Raw genomic sequence first — 22,551 nt, 5'->3', positions numbered from 1 at the left:
ACCACTACTTTTCTGTTACTTCTTTTTCCAAACAAGCTTTACTCATTACTTAAGAAATAAAAGCTATGTTATCTTTTAGATAAACACTTATTTAGAAGGAGCCAAATGTCAGAAGACATTTTTCTCTCTGCCTTTGCACTCTTAAGTAATTTCTACCTTCCAAATGCAATGGTGAGCTCCGTGAATAAACCCTACATTTTGAAAACTCTGGCTTCAAGGGTCCGTATCATCTGAGTTACATAACATGGGTGTGTGGTCAAGAGCCTTTACTGCCAAGGGAGGATTATGTTTTAAAATTTGACAGCAGCTCCAGAACTTTTCAAGTTTTTTTTGCAAGAGTTTGAAGTCAGAGGAAAAAAAAAAAAGTTAGTGAAGAGGGCTATGATGTCACGTAAAGAAATCAGTCATTGCTAATTTAACCCACAGTTGCATGTCTGCCATTACCAGTTTGTCTTTCTGTCGTTCACCATGGATGAGAAAGCCGCTTCGTCCATTGCCTTCGGGGTGCATGACCTTACAGACCCCGACGCGACTGATCCCGCCTCCTTCCTGTGGGAACCATCCCCCGCTGGAGTCATCTCTGGTCATAACCACAGCCTTGACACGCACAATATAGCTGTCACTAAAACGACAACAAGAAGAATGGGGCATGACAATGGTCTGGTAGCTGCAGAACATGTTTCACAATGCAAGATGACCACCAGCCAGCACTTCTCTGGACTCAAGAGAAAATCTGTGCCTGGTAATAATCTTGAGAGGCAACCCATCTCAAGATTTTTTTTAGCGAAAAAACAAAACACATCAACTCAACATAGAAGTACCTTAAAAAAAGACACCTAAGTGATTAACAACTACTTGTGAGTCTCTGAAGAAGTATTCAAAGCATCTCATTCTCCAGTTTCAGGGCATAAATATTAAAAATAAGTGAGCCAATCTCTATATTTTGGTATCTATTTGTAAGTTGGAAAGATAAACTTATAACTTAAGAGGATACTCACTGTAAACTTAGTTTATAATGAAAGGCAAGTCTTATTAACACTTTATGAAGCTAATAATTTTCTTATTTGGCACAAGAATAAGATAGTCCACTTCCAAATCACAAATTCTGCCTGAAATCATTTATACAGATGGGGAAATATTTTAATTCAAAATACCCTTTACACATTTGTAGGCTCTTATTTATGGTTTTATTTTTTTCCACTCTAGAACTTTGATTTTGCAATGAGTTCTTTTGCACATTTGCCAACAACCCTTTCTCCTTCAGAGACCAATCCCAGTTTCTTTTCATTCTTCATCACTTTTTGGGGAAATTTATTTGGATCTTCAGCAAGGCCATTAAATTCTCACTTGATGTTTTCTTTCCTTGGATAGAATTCATTTTTTACTCAATCATATATTCAGAGCTTATGTATGCCAGATGCTATGCTAGATTCTAGGAAACAAAGATGCAGAGTAACAGAGAGCCCTCTTGTGCCTTGGGCCCCAGGGAAGTCTGCTCCCTACCCCAGAAGGAGCCTGGTCCATCTCTTGTCAGCAGGACAAAAGAGATGTCCCTTGGCTGCACATTCCTGCTCACCTCCTCACCCAAAGATAAGTCGCTCGGATTTCCATGACCCCACATGGCTCCACCTCCCTTGTGACCCAGCTGCCCTCCTCCACCAAGTTCATGGGCCTGAAATCCAATAACCTCTAATTTCCTCATCTTCTCCTCTGACCATTCCTTTGGTTTTTAAAAAATTGTATAAACTGTATCTACTGTACAAAATTTACCTTTTTAAGTGTACAATTCCGTGGTATTAAGTACATTTACACCCCGGGGCAACCTCCAACCACCACCCATCATCTCCAGAGCGTTTTCATTATCCCAAACCAAAACTCTGTACCTGTGAAAACACATACTCCCCATTCTCTCCTCCCTCCACACACAGCCCCTACCAACCATCATCTGTACTTTGTGTCTTTGTGAATCTGACTACACTAGGTACTTCATGAATATTCCTTTTGCTTTATTAACCTGAATGAAGTGAAAGGTGCCGCAGTCTGGCTGGGCAAAATAACCGGGAGGTGACAAGCAACTTAAAGGTAGAAGTGGGAACTGCTTTATTACGAAGGAACTCAGCGGGAACTGAGCAGGAACTCAAGGTAGCGGGAGCCGCTTTATTGCAGAACAGCAGAGGTATATATACCTAACTGATTACACACAGCTTGACTCAATTAGCATCACCCAGTTACAGCAATCAGCCAAATAAGGAATCTCTACGATCTTAATGGCTCGGTGGCATTGTCTTACAAACCACTCCTCCTGGCAAACTGCCAGGCGCCATCTTGACTTGATTTGCGGTCCCCAACAGAAAGGTCCTCTGTGGCTCAGTCTCCCAGGCTGCTCTCTCCAGCATGGCTCCAGGCTCCTCCCCCTCCCCTGGGTTCATCTGCAGCTCCTACACCTGACCATACTCTTCTTCCACCCACAATTCTGGGTCATCTCTTAACCTCTCATCCCTTGAAGAGGCTGGCAACCAGGCTCACTGTCCTTCCTCTTCCCTACCACTATCCTGCCATGATTCTTGGGTGTTTCGTCACTGATTATGAGCATCCTTCCAATTCCTTGGCCTCTTAGCTTCTGGGATTCTTTCCCTCCAATGACTCCATCCTGTACCCAGCCAGGGACCCACGCTCAGGTCAACCTTGACTTTATCGCCAGCTCTGCACCACCTCCCTGCCTCAATTTTAAGCAGCCCACTTTCCGGCCATCACCCCCTTACTCTGTAGCTTCCTACAGACTCCAGTGATCACCTGGCATCACAGCCTGTTCTTACCACCACCTTCTAGGCCCTTCTCCTGCTCAGCACTCCACTTTGATTCTCTACCCAACTTCAGCTCCGATATCTACTGTGACACTCCTCAGCACACAACCTTAACACCTGTGCTTTCTCTCTCCTCATCGTGATTGCCTGACACAACCTGACCTGGTTAAGTCCTACCACCTACCTACTCCATGCTCCAACCCACGCTGCCGCACATGGTGTGGGGAACACCCCCTCTACTGTGCTTTAAAACAAGCCTTGTTTTAAAGTTGTGATCATCTGTTAAGTGGATCCTGAGGTACCTGGCATCCTGCTACAGCTGTCCACTCTGTCTCCAAGATGACTTTTAACTGGCCTCCTTTCCCTTGCTCTCAGATGATGGATGAGCTTGCCTGTTTCACTGAGAAGCCAGATGCAGTCAGTAGAGACCCTGCCCTTGCACCCACCATCATGCCTACCGGGTACTGGTACTCTCTGCCTCTCCTCCTTCACGGTGCCTAAACCATCCCAGATCCGCGTCCTATCCCAATCTATGTCGGGGCCAACTTTTCCAGTTACCTGCTCTATGCTAACAGTGTCCTCATTTGCATTTCCATCCAGGCCTCTTCTGGAGGAAGCTCTTAGTGAGTTCTGAGTTCTCTGCTTGGGTGTTTCACAGGCATCACAATCAATATGTATCAGATCAAACAAACTCTTCATTCTAGTAAGCTCCCACTCTTTTGGTTCTCCCTTCCAATTATACCAAAGACAATTTTTACCACCTCCATTGACACTGCCCAACATACCTGCCATCACTTTCCACTGAGATTATCACAACTGCTTCCTAACTGGAATCTTTACTTCCACGTGTGCCTGATTTCCCAGAAAACAGATTAGACTGTGACTCTATTTAAATCCTCCAGCAGCTTCCTAGGTCATTTTGAGAAAAGCCAAAATGCGGCCATTGCTTATTCCACTTCAGTCCCACTGGCCACACTCATGCCTCAGGGACACTGTGCTGGCTATTTATCCCTGCTTCTTAAGACCCCTTTCCTGCCCGCCACAGTGGTGCACACCTGTCATCTCACAGAGACTTGGGAGGCTAGGCAAGAGGATCACAAGTACAAGGCCAGCTTGGACAGTTTAGTTTGACTCTGTCTCAAAAAATAAAAAGGGCTGGGAATTAGCTCAGTGGTAGAACAGCCCTGGATTCAATTCCCAGTACTACAAAAAAAACCAAACCAAACCAACATTCCCCACCCTTCTCCCCTACATCAACTAGACTCATTCCCTTACATGATTCAGTTCTCTGCTGGAAATTGTTTCATTAGAGAAGACTTCCCTGTCCATCCTACATAAAACATCTTAAATCTTCTCACCCTGCCTGGCCTGTATCTGTCTGGCTACTAGGATGTGAACTTCTTAAGAGCAAGGACTTTGCCCTTTTGTTCACTGTAATATCCCTGGAGCTTAGAATGAGATATATTAATAGACTGTGAAATGAATAGGTGACATACACAATAAAACAGGTTTTAAGGAATGCATTTTGTAAGACGGGCACAGTGGTGCACTCCTGTATTCCCAGCAGCTCTGGAGGCTGAGGCCATAAGTAACTCAGTGAGACCCTGTCTCTAAATAAAATATAAAAAAAGGACTGGGGATGTGGCTCAGTGGTTAAGTGCTCCTAGGTTCAATCCCTGGTACTGAAGGTAAAAAAAAAAAAGAAGAAAGAAAAAAATGTATTTGTAGCTAACAGAATCCTTCTTTAAAAAAAAATGAAAAAGAAAAGGAAAGTATTCAGTACTCATTTGCTTATGAACCACAATACTTTAGTTGGGATAACGATTAAGAATTCCTTTTATAAGAATTCATTTTAATTAACAAGTAAATGGACAAATTGCACAAGTAGAAAATACATGCAAAAATCACAGGTTGTGCATGCACATACTTCGAGATCCTAGAGATAAGAATATTTGATAATGTATTCAGATTAGTTGCATATAAACAACTTTGGAGAACATTCATTTTTTCCCCTTCACCCCCTTAATTCCAGAAAAACTAAGGGTACCTAGGATTTAAAAATCCTCCGGTGTGCAACACAGCTGTCTCAAATCTTTGATGAGTGTACTATCTGTTCATCTTCCCAGGAAATGGCCAACGTGAACTGAAAGAACTGAAACTCTATACACCTCCTGTTAAAATATGCTTTGATTTTGTACGTGCTGTAGCTGGGGGCTGTTCTCCCTTTGAGGGGATGAAGCGAACATGAAAAAGAGAGGCTTGCATTACTTGTTAGTCCCACAAACTTATTTCCCAAAACAACACATTTATTAGAGATTTTTATAAATACCCCACCCTCTGCTTCCAGACCACAAAGGCTACCTGTAGTGCCTCTGCTTGTGCTCTATGGCAGTTTCTTGCCTCAATTCCTCCCAGCAGGGCCTTCCCCAGAGCACAGACTTCTGAGTGGGGTGAGGTAGGGAGTTTGGGGTGGGCGGGAAGAAGCCCCTTTGGTCTCCACCGGCAACAACTCTGACAGCATTCACTGTGGCATCTGGTTATTTAAAACCAGGCCGCGGGTGAGGTGCTGCACTGAGAGTTGAGAGGGCTGTCTGCGTGGTCCAGCTGCATGGCCGCTGGCCAACGGCTTCCCATCCATGGAGCACTGACTGACGTTACTCGGGCACCTCACTCCCCACCCCAGAGCGCAAGGACAATGAACAACCAAAAGGTAGAAGAGAGGAAAACTCCCTTCCCACCTTCCCTCCCCCTCTTTCTGGAAAGAATTAAACAACATCTGTTTAAAACAGATGCAGGGGTCTGTTTGGGGAGGATGGGCCGGAAGGGCAAGGACAGATTGGTTTTTTTTAAATTTGTGCAAGGAGAAGGCTGCCGGGATGCCTTAGAAACATTTTCAAAACATGCTACCATTGTCAAAAATAACCACCACAACGTGTTGCTGAAACTGACAACTGCTGCACGGTGGCCCGGCAGGGACATGGGGAGGCTCCAGAGGCAGGCCCCAACACCAGCTGTGCAGAGCCGGGGTCTGAACTCGACCAGAACAGCCCCAAACAACCACTGTCATCACCAATGGTGTTTGACTACCACTCAAACAACAGCATATTCTTTGGCTGGTTTATGAATAAATTGACTGAACTAGAGATTTTCCATTTAAGGAAAAGCTTTATGTTTCCAACATGCAGGTTTTTTTTTTTTTTTTGGTATGTGTGTGTGGTATGGTCACTCAATATGAAAAAGAGGCAAGTAACAACCTGTGTCAGGAGAGGAAGGCAAAGAAAGAACAATTTCAAAACTAGCAGCCCGAAAGAGAAGTTTTAAAATATTTCAGCATTTCTGTTGTAAGTTTTCTCCAAATTTGAAGGACAAGTTACAGAAATAAACAAAGGAAACAGACAGGTCAGCTGTGCCTTGCCTTCTCAGTAGCTGAAGAAATTGCTATTTGAGCTTCAGTTTTCTTCCTTTGCAAAATGAAGACAGGATCCACCCTGCTGGTTAAAAGCAGTGATAAAGGTCAAGTGCCAGAGCCAGAGAAGTTTGATAAGTTTCAGCCATCATGACTTCTGCTGAAACACTGGCTTTGATTGCAGAAACAGGCCCTTTAAACCCCTGTCCCCTGGCCACTGAGTGGGTTTACAGACCGTCCAGCCTTCTCAGTTGTCAGAGTGGAAGGGCTGGGGATGCTGGGACAGACAGCAGGAGAATCTCTGAACCCAGCCTCTCGCAGAAGACACTGTCATAAAGACCAGGTTTGATGGCACACTGCAGGCAGGCACACCTGTGGAGGAGCAGACTTCCTCCACCATCTGTGAGCTGGCCCTCTGCTCCTGCCCCTCCCTTAGTGCTTTTTTTTTTCTTTCAGGAATGGAGACTGGAACTTTTATATGCCCCATAAATTCTTCCTGGCCCCCACCTTATCACCAGCCCTTATCTGATTACGGGGCTCCTTTATCTCTCCATTATGCTAAACATTAGACTCACTTCCTCTGGCCTCTTTTCCATTCTTCTCCACTTCACCAGACCTTGAGAGGGATTAGCCAGAGATCCCAGCCTCTCCAGCCCAACTCCCAGACGCCAGCTGAGCCAAATATAACCAGCTTTCTCCAGGGAGTCAGGCACACAAGCTTTATTTTAATCACATCCCCATGCCCCAGTCCTCCTTGTGCTTATAAATTTATGAAGGCTCTTAGATCACATCAAATTACATACATATATAGATAGTATTATATGTTTGTAAAATGTATATAGATACGAAATGCATGTATATATCTCTAGCTGGTGATCTCTATAAAATGACTCAACAAACTATTTCAGCATAAGCAAATGTGTTAAAAAGTCAGAGGTACAGGTTAAGATCTGTTAAACTGGGTGGTGCTTTTGTGGGTATTCATTTTACATGTCAGTTAAGAATTTTCAAAAAGTCTATTTCTCTGGTTTAGAAATTTACGTATTCTGGACTTGACAGACAAGGAAAGTTACATACAATGTGGTTTTGTGAATGGCAGTAACATTTTCTGCTCTGTACAAACCACTAAAGGCAGAACACATGTCCTGCATGCTTAATGCCACAGGAAATAAGGCCTTTATATTAATTACCAAAATATGTACTGTTTATTTGGTTCGGTTAGGCCATTATAGAAAAGGGTTAGGAAAGATCACTAATTCAAATGGTAGAAGACTTATTTGCAAAGTGTCATTTCCAGCAGCAGGCAAGTCTGGCAAAGAAGTTAGCCTTCCTCTCAAATCCTGATGAGCAGGCACCGAGAAGCAGAGAAGAAACTTTCTGAACATTATACATTTGCTTCATAAAGAGGGTCAGTATGCATGAAATCAGTTAGGAAAGCTGGAAAGTGGGCTAAGTAAGAAAAAGGCTTCCCCACAGATAGTTAAGGTCAGTGATACCAACCACAAAATACACCTGGAGAGCCATCTTTGAAACAGCCCTACCCTAATAACTGCTGGTAAGAAAAGCTATGTACCCGAACAGGTAGTCTGAACTCACAGTGTCAGAGCACTCTGCCAGGGAAGACCTGAGGAGAAGAAAGCAGGCTCATCAGTCCACTCCACCGTGTCTCTGCTTTCCTGAGCTGCTGCAGCTAATCTTGCCTGTGCAGGGGAACCCTGCTACAACACGGCTTTGGTGGCTTTTATCTTCACAGCCCATATAAATATGTTTAAACTATTTATTTATTGTTAATTCTAATTTGTTACATGACGGCAGAATACGTTACAATTCATATTACACATATAGCACAATTTTTCATATCTCTGGTTGTATACATAAAGTTTATTCACACCATGGAGTAAGTTTTCAGGAACAGAATGACACGATTCTTAAAAGGGATGTGTGTGTGTGTGTGTGTGTGTGTGTGTGTGTGTGTGTGTGTGTGTGGTCTTTGCTTTCTAATGACTGGGGACCTACATTTTATCCAAGAACCTGCTTACATTGTGACAATCACAGACCCCTTTGGGGATGTTAAATAGATTTTCTTCCTTCGCTCTGTATTGGGCTCAGAATCTGAGTGAAGCCATTGAAAACATTTTAGAAATCCCACTGTAGTCTTAGGCCACACGCCAGAAGTTCTGCCATTCTACAAGGTCACCAGTGCCCTTTGTGTCCAAGTCCTATCCTTGGAAGGGGAGGTAAGGGGCATTCCATCTTCATCCTCACATGCCTCAGATAAACCCAGCATCTATGCTGTTGATGCTACCTAGCTACACCAAAGCATGTAAATCTTCTCGCCCACACACGGTTCTCTGATGCACATTAGAGGGCCATGTACTGGGAGTACAAATAATACTGGAAATATGAATGATTATAAAATTTAGTAATTTGTAGATTATTCTTTAGAATTATTCCTAGCAAGTCAAAATTTATTAGCATGGGCCTCTTGTATTTTTATTTTTCTATTGAAATTTTCATAAAAATACTCCTTTTTAAAAAAATCTGCGATGGCTGGGGACACCTGTATTTAGAAACAAGTGATTCTGACACCAAACTATTTGCCAATATCTTGTTTAACATATAGTTCTGATCTAGCAGGTTATGTGCCTCCATAAAATTTTCCTTTAAATTGTATAATTTTATAATTACAGCTGTAATTTTCCTTTAAATTTTATAATTTGCTGATGGGGCTGGTGTTGTGGCTCAGTAGTAATGTGCTTGCCTGGCATGCGTGAGGCACTGGGTTGGATTCTCAGCACCACATACAAATAAATAAAATAAAGGTCCATCAACAACTAAAAAATATATATATATTTAAAAAAATTACAATTTGCTGTAAACTTTCCTATTTTTCAACCTCTGAATGCTCCCTACACCTTCAGACCCCAGGAGCCAGTGCAGCAGGTGCACTGAATGTTCTGGTTCACCCTCTGCACAGCCACAGCGCCCACTCCCAGACATCCTTAGGAGTGGAATGGAGACTCTGCTGGGCAGTCCCAAGGCGAAGGTACCAGGCGTTGTGCTGGTCACCAGTCTGGTCTCTCCTTTCTTTTCTGTTGTGTCCTGTGACCCATAATGGCCAATAAAAGGAAATGAAGAAAGACAGAGGAACAAAGATCAGAGCTGAAGTTAAACATGGGAGCCTTGGAGGAAATTGTTAGGGAAATACCAGCAGATAATTAGGGACCCTCTGATATCCCCCAGCTGACTGACACTTCTAGAGAGCTGGGGAAAACCTGCTGTGGCCCAGAGGCTTTAAATTTCTGCCAGTCTACAGCAGCCTCCAACACAGAGCCCCAGTACCGGGGGCCAAGCCACAGGGACTGTGAATGGGGTGAGATGCCCAGGGCCTGGCAGTGGGTAGGCAGGCCGGAAAGCCCCTCATAAAATGCTGCTCTCTGGCTTACTTCTCAACAAGGTTTGTAAGTTATATTAGACTCACTCCACTTCACTGTCCAAAATGCAACTGTTAAATTAACTTCTAAGTGTGTATCTCCTACAGTCTGGGACAAGCACAAATCCTACACAGGAAGAGTGATTCAACTGGATTCTACCACATTTCTTTTCCTTCCTTCCTCCTTTGCTATGTTAATTAAAAAAAAAAAATCTTGATTTTACTTTAACATATCAAAAGTGTCTTAAGGACAGAGCTGTGGTTTTTTAAGACAACAAAACCTTTCTTGTCCACATTTGAATTCCACATTTAAAATCAGACCCCAAGAATACTAGAAATCCCATATCTACAATGAGTGACTGATCACCTATACTTGGGGCATAATGAAGATAAAGGCATCGGGGCTGTGCTGCCGCTGCCACGCATAATCTCAAACTATAACCTAATGGGACACTTAAAAACAGGCAATGAAGTGTTTAAATGTTGACTTCACCACCTGAAGGGGCAATTTTAGAAGCAGTGTCTAAGGCAGGTTTAAAAAAAAAAAAAATTGGCTCTTTGGCCACTCTCCCTGTGTCCATGTGGCTTTTCCTGGAGCAGGTTATCTTTTGAGGTGAATGGTGTGCCCAGCAGGAAGACAGCCCAGCTGGGCTCAGGGCAAGTTGAGAGATGGAGCAGCACAGGGACGACAGTTTCTTGATTGTGGTTCACATGCGATCAGCAAAGAAAGTCACCTGTGTTTCTTAAAATTTGAAAGTGTTCTGCCTTTACCCAACCGCCCAAATCTTAACATTTTTTACCTGGAGGGACCAGAAACTGGAGACTCCTGGGTATAATATGCTTCCTAAATCCTAGTCTTGGTCAACCATGGAGAGGTTAAATCTCCGTAGTTCAGTAGGTAAATTACCTTCATAGTAGGTCCTAGAATGCATTTTAAAATTACTTTTGAGTGCGGCACTGTGGCACACAGCTGTAATCCCAGTGACCTGGGAGGTTGAGGTACGGAGGATCACAAGTTGTAGGCCAGCACTGGCAAGTTAATAAGACCCTGTTTCAAAATAAAAAGGGCTGGGAGTGTGGCTCAGTGGTAAGGATCTCTGATTCAATTCCCAGTACAGGGCTGGGGTAGAGAATGGGAGGGTAGTAGAATTATTTCTGAGTGTGAAAACACTGACTTCGGGAATTTAATACTAATTACCAACAAGAACAACAAATCCATAGAATTGAAAGTAACTGTAATAAGATTTGGAAAAAGAAAAAAAAACTTTAAAAAATTTGAATTCCATGGAATTCAAAAAAGTTCAAAATATTTTTTTAAAGGAAACATTTATTTTTAAAAGCCTACCATCAAATAATTCTCTACTCTATCCCAGGTATGCATTATACTGACACAAGATAGAGAATTAGATTCAGGCTTTTCCCTTCAAAGTAAATAAACTCCCTATGCTGGACAAGGCCACTCAGCTGGCCATGTTCTCCTATCTGCCTCCATACCTTCCTTTACCTGAAAGCCCAGAGGTACTACCTGTTAGAATTACTAAAGTAACAAGATAAAAACAGGCATGTGTATATGTTTTATTGTAATATAGCATTATACACAACTTCTTTAAATGCAAACATGGATATTTTAAAGTCAGTTAAAACATTTTAGAAAATTATTGGAAGATTTTACCCTAACAATTCATTAATATTCAAGGCATCTATTGGAGTCAGTTCTGAGTTTTTAATAAAAAAAAAATCACTAAAACACAAACAACTTTGACATGAGGAATACATGTTTGTTTGTGTGTGCATGCATGCACTAGGGATTAAATTCAGAGGTGCTCTTCCACTGAGCTATACCCCCAACCGATTTACTTTTTGTTTATTTTTAAAATTTTGATACAGTGCTAGTTGCCCAGGTTGGACTTGAACTTGCAATCCCTTGTGTCAGTCTCCTGAAGAGATGAAGTTATAGGCATGTGCCACCACACTGGACAATATGAGGGAAATATTTCAAGAAATGAACTTAGTTTTATTCAAGCCCCCCACAAAAGAAAGCATCCATTTCTCACAGACTAAATAGTCTGTCCTAAAGGGCTGAGTTTCAGGTGCTTACAAGGCAAAAAATGGAAACAAGGGAGCCCTGGGAGGTGAGCCGCAAAGTCTGAATCTAGGTTTATGACCCTGCTTTTACTGTCTGTCTGCTCTACTGAGCCTGGGGTTCAGTGGAGTTTGTAGTTAATGAACTTCAAAGAACTAACAACTGGAAAACAAACAACACAACCCGCCCCCAGAGAACCCTTTCTTCTTTTCCTACTTTTTACCCAGAAAGCAATAATTTTCTTTGCCTTTTCCTCTGTTTTACACACCCTTACACAAATGGTATTTACGATCCACATTTAACCCCCAAAGGCCAGTTAATGGAAACATTGGATCACTGAACAAAATTAACTCTCACCACATTAAAGCGTACATGTAATAGAAAAATTGGTACTTCATAACACAAATGGCAATGGGAGTTATTTAAAGTTAATAATCTCCAATTCAGGGCTTTAAATTGTAGCCCTCGAACTTCTGTGCATGACTTTCTCAGAATAGTTTTGCGTTTTTCCTCATTATTGGAGAAAACAAAGGAAACAGTACCTAAAAATCCACAAGCTCAAGTATTTAGTGAGACTTTGAATTTTAAATCTGCAAGATGCCAATAACAGTCCTGTAAAGTCTGGTTCCTTCTCCTGTGACCCAGGGCACAGATATATGTACATTATATATTTTAACCTAACACCCCCCTGCGCCAGTCCCAAGCAAACCATAGTCAAAAGGTCAGGAAATTACTAAACTGTTAATGCCAAATTCTGAACCTACAAAATCTTTTACAAGCTAGTTCTTCCTAAGAACTCTTCTAAACAAAAGGAGATGATCATTTACCCCACAGGAAGGAAGGAAAGTCAGCACATCGTGCTAGCAACAGACAGGATTTTTGCAAGCCTCATTGTTTATATTCCCGGCAGATCCACTGGACATGGGAGTCCTTTCAGGTGGCAAGAGTTACTAATTGTTTGGTTTCTTTTGCCCCTGGGGCCAGGCCCTGCGATTATACATTTCTTGCTTCAGTCAATTAGAGAAACCACTCTCACTCATAGGAAAAAAATGTAAATCCAGCCTGGGAAAGGGATTTGTTCAAGGTCACTGACATTACGGACAGATAACAGATTCAGTCTCTTTAGCTACCTTTGCCTGCATTTTTTAAAAAAAAAATGGCTTTGTTGTGAAAAAGTTCCTGTATCCATACTAGCTGCTCTGAAGGATGTAAAAAGAGTGTTCTTGTTGTTACCTTAAGATCTGCTGGCAAGGCAGCGACTGTGAAGGGATTATAAGAAATGAACTGGTATTAGTAATAGCACAGCTACATGACACAGGGACAAGGTCTGAAGAGAGTGGCAGAGCAGGCCTAACTGTCTGGGTGGCTTCTCACCAACAGAAGTTGTTCCTTCTGGGATATGTCAGGAGGCCTACCTTGCCATCCATTTACTCCTCACAACTGGTACCACAGCCTTACTCTATTACTGAGCCTCAGCTGCTTCTTATGTATACCGAGGAGTAGGGGCCAAATGACCTTTGAGGTCCCTTTTCACATCTTTGTGTTAAAAAAGAAAAAAAAAATGCCCTTACAGTTCATTAGCTGTGCCAGTGAACTTACAAACACATGCCACAAAAATATTACACAAAAGCAGATCAGAAAACTTTCACCAGTAAAATGCAACTGAAAGCATCTTTCAAATAGAAAAAAGAAAGAAAAAAAAAAAAAAAAACTTGAACCACAAAGACTTCTAACCCTGACATACTAACAGATACATTCTCTCAGTGCAAGTATCATTACACAATTACGAAGTCCCCAGGGCAAAACTGGTTTGTCAAAGTACTTTGAAAACCAAGAAATCATGAAAACTGAGTTATAATGAATTTAATAAAATATTAAACCCTACTGCCAGTGAGAATGGCCAGTTCTACTCTGCTCTGCCAGGTTTTAACTATGAACTTTCCTATCTGGGTATATTTGGGGGAGAAAAGTCAAGCAAGGACGAATTCTTAAACTGCTGCATTAGCCTTCATGTTGGGGTCCCTGGAGTATGGCTGCCACGGTTGGTTGAGAAATCTTCAGGCCTACAAAGCAAGCTGACCAATAAAAACAAAGCACTTACATACCCAAGTTCAAATGGCTTATTTAAATGCAAATTTATCAATGGTACCCACATTAATGCTATGGTTTGATTTAGATGTGAAATGTTCTCAAAAGCTCACATGTGAGACAATGTAAGAAGTTCAGAAGTGCAAAGATTGGGTTGTAGAGCCTTTACATAATCAGTGCCTTAATTCCCTGATAGGGATTGACTGGGTGGTGAATGTAGGCAGGTAGGGTGCGGCTGAAGGTGTGGGTCTCTGGGGGCGTGCCTTTGGGTTACATATTTTGTCCTTGTTGAGCAGAGCTTGTGTGTGTTCATTCTCTCTCTCTCTCTCTCTCTCTCTCCTTCCTGGTGAGATGTCCTTAGTGGCTTCCACTATGTTGTTCTGCCTTACCTCAAGCCCTGAGGAATGGAGTCAGCAGTCTACCGAGTGAGACCTCTGAAACTGTGAGCACCAAATCAACTTTTCCTTTCTAAAATTGTTCTTATCAGGTCTTTTGATCACAGCAGTGATAAAGCTGACTAAAACAGTTCATAAATCCCAAACTCAGAGGTACTGGAAGATTCTCTTTTAAGAACTCACTGACTGGGCTGGGGATGTGGCTCAAGCGGTAGCGCGCTCGCCTGGCATGCGTGCGACCAGGGTTCGATCCTCAGCACCACATACCAACAAAGATGTTGTGTCCACCGAGAACTAAAAAATAAATATTAAAAATTCTCTCTCTCTCTCTCTATCTATCTCCTCTCTCACTCTATTTAAAAAAAAAAAAACAAAAAACTCACTGACTATTGGTGAGCAGTGAAGGCAAGCGTCAGGCTCAGAGGAGGATCCTGAACCCTCTGCACCGTGATCCTCCTAAGTGGACTACACAGAGGGACAGGATTTGACCAACAAGGGCAATTTCCTTCCAACAACAGAACAGAGCTATCCACTCAGTACACACATTCTCTTCAATTGCTTTCCTGCTATAAAAGAACTGGGAAGTAAGGAAACTGTTCAGGTGAGCTAGTTACCCAGCCTGCTCACGGTTTTAACCTCTTGAAATAGTTTTCATCTATAGGAGGGGATTCCAGTTTGAGTATCTAATTCAAAAAGAACCCCTAGTAAACACCAGAGCTATCTACCACTTCCAGAGCCCACCAGATTGTGGCATTTTATTTCAAGACTCATGATCTTCACAGATAATGGAGACCCTTGGTGGCTAAGCTGCTAAAACTGGGCTTTCTTGACCACCATTGAATCCTTGCAGTAGGGAACCCAACCAAGTTTTAAGACTTGCCTTCAGAGGTGGCTAACGCCCGAGGCATGACAGCCAAGTGACCACAGGCAACTTCTACCAGAGAGCTTTACTACAGATGCTGACCTGCTTGTTGGCCAGATGCAATTTTTTTTAAATCACACTACTGGAAAGTCTGTCATAAACCCATCGCTGTGGGCTGTGATTTAATGTAAAGAATAAAAGGGTCCCCAAACTAATGTTAGTCAAGAGGAACACCACCTCCCAGGACTAACCTCATCTTGTTCTGGTTCTCTAGGACAGTCACTTCCCTGTAGGCACCATGAAAATACCACCCTGTACCCAGCAATGTCCTAAATGAGTCAAGTGCTCTGTATATGGAAGTTCTGCATGAACTGAAAAGGCTAGATGAACAGAAAGGGATACAACGTGACAGTGCTGCGTCCTGTGTGCCTGCACAGAGAGAACCAACTGTACATTCTTATCTCAAAAGACTGCTCAGTGTGAACCCATTTTCACTGCAGTATCCTCCATAAGACAAGAGATGGGAACAACCAAATGACCATCAAGGGATGAATGGCCAAACAAAATGTGGCACATATATACAATGAAACATTACTTAGCCTTAATAAGGAAGGAAATCCTGTCATACCCAACAACATGGAAGGAACCTTGAGAACCCCATGCTAAGTGAGATAAAGCAAGTCACAGATAGTTCATGTGGCACACGCCTACAATCCCAGCTATTTGGAAGGGTAAGGTAAGAGAATTCTAAGTTTGGGGCCAGCCTGGGCAACTTACTGAGATCCCATCTCAAGACAAAAAAGCAGAGGTTGGCGCACTGGGGGTGGAGCTCAGTGGTACAGCGGTCACGTAGCACAGGTTAGGTCCTGGGTTCAATCTCCAGTGTTGTGGGAAAAAGACAGACAGACCACCACTGCACTATTCGTTTTACTCATATAGGTACCCGAACGTAACTAGTCAAAGTCATGGAAACAGAAAGTGGAATTGTGGTTGATGGTTGCCTGGGGTTGAGAGAGGAGAAAAGAGAGTTTTCTAATGGGTATGGACTTTCAGTTTCACAAGATGAAACAAATCTATTGCACAACAACAATACTACTAAGATGCACACTTAGGAATAGCTGATGTAAATCTTATGTGTTGTGATTTTTTAGTACACATGCGCGTGCGTGAATCCTAAACAGCTGGGCCACTTGAATTTTGTATACTAAAGGACCTCAAGTTCAGAAATGTTGGTTTTTATGAGGGAACATTAAGAAGTAAACATTACCACTATTTAAATAAAATATCAACCTCCCCCTAATTATAAAGGTAACATATGTCCAAATAAATAAAAAATGTCCACTGTACAAATGACACATCACCACTATCCTTTCAAGAAATATTCTACTCGGAGGAAAGATTAGCAAATTTGTAAGACCTTCTCAAGGGAATTATAAAAGAAGGATCTCATGCTTCAATTATAAATGGAAATGTTGCCTTTGCTTTGTTCCTTGGGATACAAGGCAATTCACATACATGAAAAACACAAATGTTCCCTTTGGTATTGATTTTACTGAGAAAAATAAATGGTGTTTCTTATAAAATCATTTCAAAGAAGAACAGAAAAGAGTTAAACAGAATAGATTTTCCCCTAATTGTTAGCATTAACAAATTCCCCCAGGCATCAGACAATAATATTCTTACAGAATACTGAGTTTATAATACAAGCGACAGAATCCCCCAGAACATTTTTGATGATTAGTTCCTTTTTACTTCTTCTATTCTAACCTCAATTTTAAAGATTATTAAACACATACACTCAATCACAAGGGTTTCCTAATAGTTCCATTTCTTCTACGTGAGGGTTACTGATGTTTTTTAATATTACTCAAAGCAAAAAAGGGGGAGGGGCTTTCTATTTCTTTGGAACAAGTTCCTGCCAGGTTTTGCACACTGCTGTTCTTTGGCGATGGGATGAGAACACATGCCCACCCACAGGCACTAATTTTGCTCTTCACCCTTCCCAGGCAGCCTCTATGACACATGCTGTCTGTGCTCCATAAGAGAATTCAAGAGGTCCAGTCAAACCCTGACCCCACGGGGCTGGATCAATGACAGGAGGCAACCCAGCTCCTCTGCTGGGATGGGGACGAGGAACGCGTATTTAAGAGCAAACCACAAAAAAACCCCAAACCCAGCTCAGACATCTCCAATTTGAAAAAATCTCTACAATCCCATGAGTTAATACTGAAAACGAAAGTCATCTCTTGGGTTGAGACTGAGATAGAAATGATATCTTCCTGTGCTTCCTTGCATACTCAATGATCTGAAGATGACACAGCTCACCCCCTGCCATGTGTAGCAGGAAGTACCTCCCTCATCCCAAGCCAAAAGCTCTTTCCAAGAGGGCTGAAGTGTCAGCCTGCTTCTGAAGCAAACAGATCCCTGAGAGAAGGCACAGGGCTAACACAAGTCCACAGCGGTTTGACAATAGAGTGGTCTTGTGTCCCATTTGTTTTCTAAGAGTGGGGTGATGTCCCAATAAGTCTGTGCTTTTCTGAACTAGAGAAGAAGGTTGCTACTTACAGGTAACGACACAAGATTTAACTCCAAGTGTTAGGAATCCCACCCACTCTGTAGACAGAATGCGCGTAACTCCGGATGGGGGAGAATGAAGGTGGCAGTGGAGTGTAGGCAATGGGCAGGCCGAGCCCTCCCCTGGGAGCCAGTCTTGGCCGCTCAGCCACAAATCATGTCTCTAGAGCAATGCACTGCAGACTCCAGAAAAGGGTCTCTCGAAATACAAATGAGTATTTTTAAATGTTGATAGGTAATCCATAGTTAATCTTAGAGGATTCAAATGCTCTCCTGTCACAACCCCCCCTCCCAACACACATACAAGAAATGTCTCACAGAAGCTTTTGTCCAAAATTATGTCACTCTGCTTGGTTCAGAAAACATGGTCATCAAAACTATCAAACTGACTTTTGGGCCAGACAGTTTTTTCTTAATGTCTATCCAAGAAGAGTTACTTTCTGAAGAATCAAAAAGGGAACAGCTCAAAGTTTCTTATACACGTGGCAACTGACGGCTCTGGATCGCAGGTTCCAGTCAATTTATGAATTAAAGAAAACCCCGGGAGGAATCTATTACACATAACGATAAATCCCAACAAGGCAGGCACTGAAGTGAAGACGGGGCTGGGTCTGGATCTCACGCACTTATTAATTTAACACTACCCAGCACCCGGCTCCCTCAGTATCTACTGATTGTTTCCAAGCTGAATGATATGTGAGACCTTCAATACTAGCCATGCTTCTTCATCCTTTTTCCCTCAAAAGGGAAAAAAGGATCTAAAAACCATGAGATCACTTTGGACTGATAGCTCACAAAGACTGTGGACCCACAAGTGCAGTAGCCACAGGCAGCAGTGGTCACCACTGCTAAGTCTCAGTGATCCAGGTGCCTCCTATGTGGAGCTGGAGAGGTCTATGCTGCTTTGGGAAGAATACGAACAGGACTGTTGATGACACAAATCACAGGAAAACAAGACACTGTCACAGAAAACACCATGAAGTCAAGAGTATTAAAAGAAGTGTTTTTATATCCCTGCCTATAACTTTCTGTAGGCCTCAATGGGGGGAAGTGGTAAAACCTAATATATCAGCGAAATCAGAGAATACAAATCAGAAGGCTCTTCTGCCTTCAAAAGGACAAAATTAATTTGCATTATTTTTCAGATAACTTTTGATGAAGTAAACTCCAAGTTTAGTGTAGCATTTGCCAAAACTGCAAGAGAACCCTGTTTACTATATAACATTGCAAACCATGAGCTTTACACAGTTCAAGTTAATGTTTTTTAAGTAGCTTTCCTTCCACAGCTTAAAAGAAAAAATTGTTAATGAGAAGGAATAGAAAAGGCCTCTCACTTTGAATCTGAAGTATCTTTAATATCACCAAATGCTATTATTAAATATGTACTATATATGTATGTGTATACACACACATATAAAAATAAGCCCTACAGATGTGGGCAGGAAAATTCTTAGCAAAACCCCCACATATTTCAAATACTGTTCTTCCTCATTATTGTCCTCTACCATAATTACCATGTTACAGCATAACAGGTGGCTTTCATTTATAGAATGCAAAATTAATGAAATTTGGAGTTGGAGATGGTCTTCTCTCCAAAAACAAATTGGCCACTCTAAAAAAAAAAGTGTACCACTTAATCCACAAAACAAACAGAAACATGAATTTCTGAATGCATCTGAATCAGTAAATGGGATACATTCACCAACAGTTTAAAATTCATACACCTCAAGGAAAACAAGTCATTATTATGGGTTTTATAAGAAAGAGGAAAAGGAACAAAGACTGCCTATTTTTCTAGCTTGGAAACTCCAGATCTTCTTCACACTCTCTGATGATAACAGGATTTACCATCACAGACTGGGCTGCTCCAGCAATGTGAGATCTTAGGCAAATTTGTGGGCAGTGGTGTTATAGGTCCTGACCCAGCCATGCTGGACCCACAACCCCGGAAAGCATAAATAGTACTGCTATAAACTAACTATAGCATCTGTCCCTAACAAGTAGGACTCAAAAGTACCTTTTTAAAACATTGAATAGACTGTGAGCACACATAGGAATGTTTAATATACTCAAATAAGCAAAATATGTGCCTTAACTAGTCAGGCATTGTTTAAATTTAGTGAGTGAAGAAATAGAGAAGGTCAGACATGCCGACACGGCTTTCCAATTATGCAGAATGATCCTTTAGATCATGTGAAAGCTATAATTAAATGTTGATACCAAATCCCCACTACCCTTTCTCCCACCTCGGAAAAGTCAATGCATGAATTCAGTCTGAGCAAATTGCAATCTGCAAAAAATAACCGTATTCAGTCATAAGGGGAATAAAGCTTTCTTGAGTTAAGCCACGCATATTGGGGGGTGGGGACACGACAAGATACCAAAAGAAACCCAACAGAACACAACAGTTAACATTAGACCGCCTCCTTCAGCCCTCCTCTGCTTATTCTTCTTCTTTTTTTTTTTTTTTAAAGCTCTAAGTTACCCACCCAAAAGATGTATCATTCCTGCAAGCTGTTTCCTAGGATAGCACCTTTTAGATTAGGACTTAATAAAAGGGATGGGTTAGCACCATTTTATCTGAATACCTAAGGAAACATTTGTTTTCAGAAAGAGGATGAGTGAATAAAAACTCTCTGTCCATCAACAGATTAGTGGTTATCTATCTGTCCTTGAATGTGGACAGGCGTGTATGCACACATGCACACACACACACACACACATATACACACACTTCAGTTCTTTACAATTACAATGATTTTCCTCCTTTATAAAAATGGTAAAAGCACACACCAGAAATGTTAAGCAAAAGAGAAGAAGGAGAAATTAAAGTTCATGTAAACAGTAAGCACATACCTGCCAGGCGATGCCATTTCCTCTACATTGTAGAGCCCAAGTATTGGGTCTCAGCATTATTGCTACTATAAAGCTTCCGATAAAAATGGACCGTCTCTCGCTGACCTGAGAATCAGCTGGCTGCCTGAGAAGCGGTTTCCCCCATATATGATTCAGTCTCCTTGACAAATATACTGCATTGTACTGGATGAGTCATCCGAGGGTTAGTCCGCATTTTATAGGCCTGTTGTGTCATTACTCACATTCAACATCCTGCTTCTCAGAAGTGGAAACTGGAAGCCTGACAGCTGACAGATGCTTTTTCCAATTAATATATTGTTTAAAAAAATTCCTGTAAGTTATGATTATCAATCATTGATGATAGTATGAAATGCCCAGGAAGCAAAGAGCACAGCTCAATATTTGAGATCACAGTCTATGGACCCACAAGTCCGAGCTGCTCACCCCACCCCCTAGCCCAGATAATTTTCTTCAAAGTCAAGAGCAAGATCCTTCTCTCTGAGGCCATCAGTTGAACCAGCACAGGCAGGAACTTGGTGATTTTTGTGTTATAAGGTTATCCAATTGTGGGAGCTATGAAAAAATGACATGTCAATGGGGCTGGGATGTGGCTCAAGCGGTAGCGCGCTCGCCTAGCATGCGTGCGGCCCGGGTTCGATCCTCAGCAGCACCACATACCAACAAAGATGTTGTGTCCGCCGAGAACTAAGAAAAAAATAAATAAATGTTAAAATTCTCTCTCTCTCTCTCTCTCTCTCTCTCTCTCTCTTTCCCCCTCTCTCACTTTAAAAAAAAAAAAAAATGACATGTCAAAATTTTGGTTCCTGGATGGATTTTGCTAGGTGGGGTGGTAGCACTGTGTTTATCAATTGTTTACTTTTTAGATATCAGTGTTTACTTTTTAGGCATCCTGAAGTATGCTAAGGGTGAAATGATGATCTGGAATTTCTTTTAAATAGTTTCGACATACATACATACATACATACATACATAGAGTTTTTAAAAAAGTGGCAAAAATCAGAATAAATTGCTGCACCTGTGTGGTGAGAATATGCAGGTTGGCTGTATTTTTCTCTTTTGAGTATCTGTGAAATTTCTCGTGATAAATTTTATTTAAGTTAAAACTTTTAAACTAAAAAAATAAAAAATTAAAAAATTCCCCCAGTCCCTACATTCTAATTTGTACTGAATAAAACACTTGAAGAATATAAAAGAATATATTCAGGGGCTGGGGATGTGGTTCAGTGGTAGAGCACTTGCCTAGCATATGTGAGGCACTGGATTTGAGCCCTAGCACCACATAAAAATAAATAAATAAAATAAAAGGTCTATCAATAACTTTTAAAAAATTTAAAAAACAGAACAACAACAACAACAAAACACCTGAAGCTGCCATGTTCATGAATGGGGAAGAAGAGGAGCCCCATTCACAGGGTGACACTGTGGGTGTGGGAAATGAACCTGAAGGTGACTTAACCTACCAGTTAGAAGGTGTGATACTCATGTCCTAAGGCCATGGTGAGGGCTGTATCAACTCCCTGAACGCCTCTGGTGATTGTTTCCTCGTGCTTTCTATGAGGACACAAGCCCCAGCCTTGTTCATGAGCTCAATGTTAACATTATGAAGGAGAGGTGACCATTTCCAGCTTCCTTTTATGGCTTTGGAACTGCTCCATGAGAGGTTATGTAAGTCAAGTCCAGAGTCCCTTATACCAACAAAGCCCTTTGTAAGGTGGCAGTGTTTGCTTGACTGACTTTGTGCTCAAAGTGGGGTACTGACACCAGCTGGAGGAGGAAGAGGGCTTGGATTTCACGGAGGGAAACAAAAACAAACCACACCCCCAACATATGGAAGTTTTAGGATTGAACCCGGGGCCTGGCATGTACTAGGCAAGTTCTCTCCCACTGAGATACATCACCAGAACACCAGTGTATGTTCAATAAATCCACTGTTGAAACTAGATGTCATTCCAAAAACTATCCATATGATGTGCTGTGAAAGCATGACAAGCCACCACAAGAAACAAAATCCAGAGGTCCTCCAGTACTC

The 22,551-nt window shown here is 41.8% G+C and overlaps 1 protein-coding gene across 3 annotated transcripts in view; it reads right to left on the bottom strand.

Annotated features, from left to right (window-relative positions):
* Positions 1-22,551, bottom strand: part of Spred2 (sprouty related EVH1 domain containing 2) — a 117,100-nt gene that overhangs the window by 29,474 nt on the left and 65,075 nt on the right. For 2 of the 3 annotated variants that reach the window (XM_040271566.2, XM_078029108.1), the window contains exon 3: positions 445-622. In XM_040271566.2, the coding sequence (XP_040127500.1) occupies positions 445-622 (178 nt within the window). Of the gene's footprint in view, positions 1-444; positions 623-20,501; positions 20,534-22,551 lie in introns of those variants that run through there. The other variant, XM_040271567.2, reaches the window with a different exon arrangement.

Source organism: Ictidomys tridecemlineatus, chromosome 12 (assembly GCF_052094955.1).
Source record: "Ictidomys tridecemlineatus isolate mIctTri1 chromosome 12, mIctTri1.hap1, whole genome shotgun sequence".
Lineage (NCBI taxonomy): Eukaryota > Metazoa > Chordata > Mammalia > Rodentia > Sciuridae > Ictidomys > Ictidomys tridecemlineatus.
The sequence above is the reverse complement of the archived record's forward strand: the minus strand, read 5'-3'. Positions and strand labels throughout refer to the sequence as shown.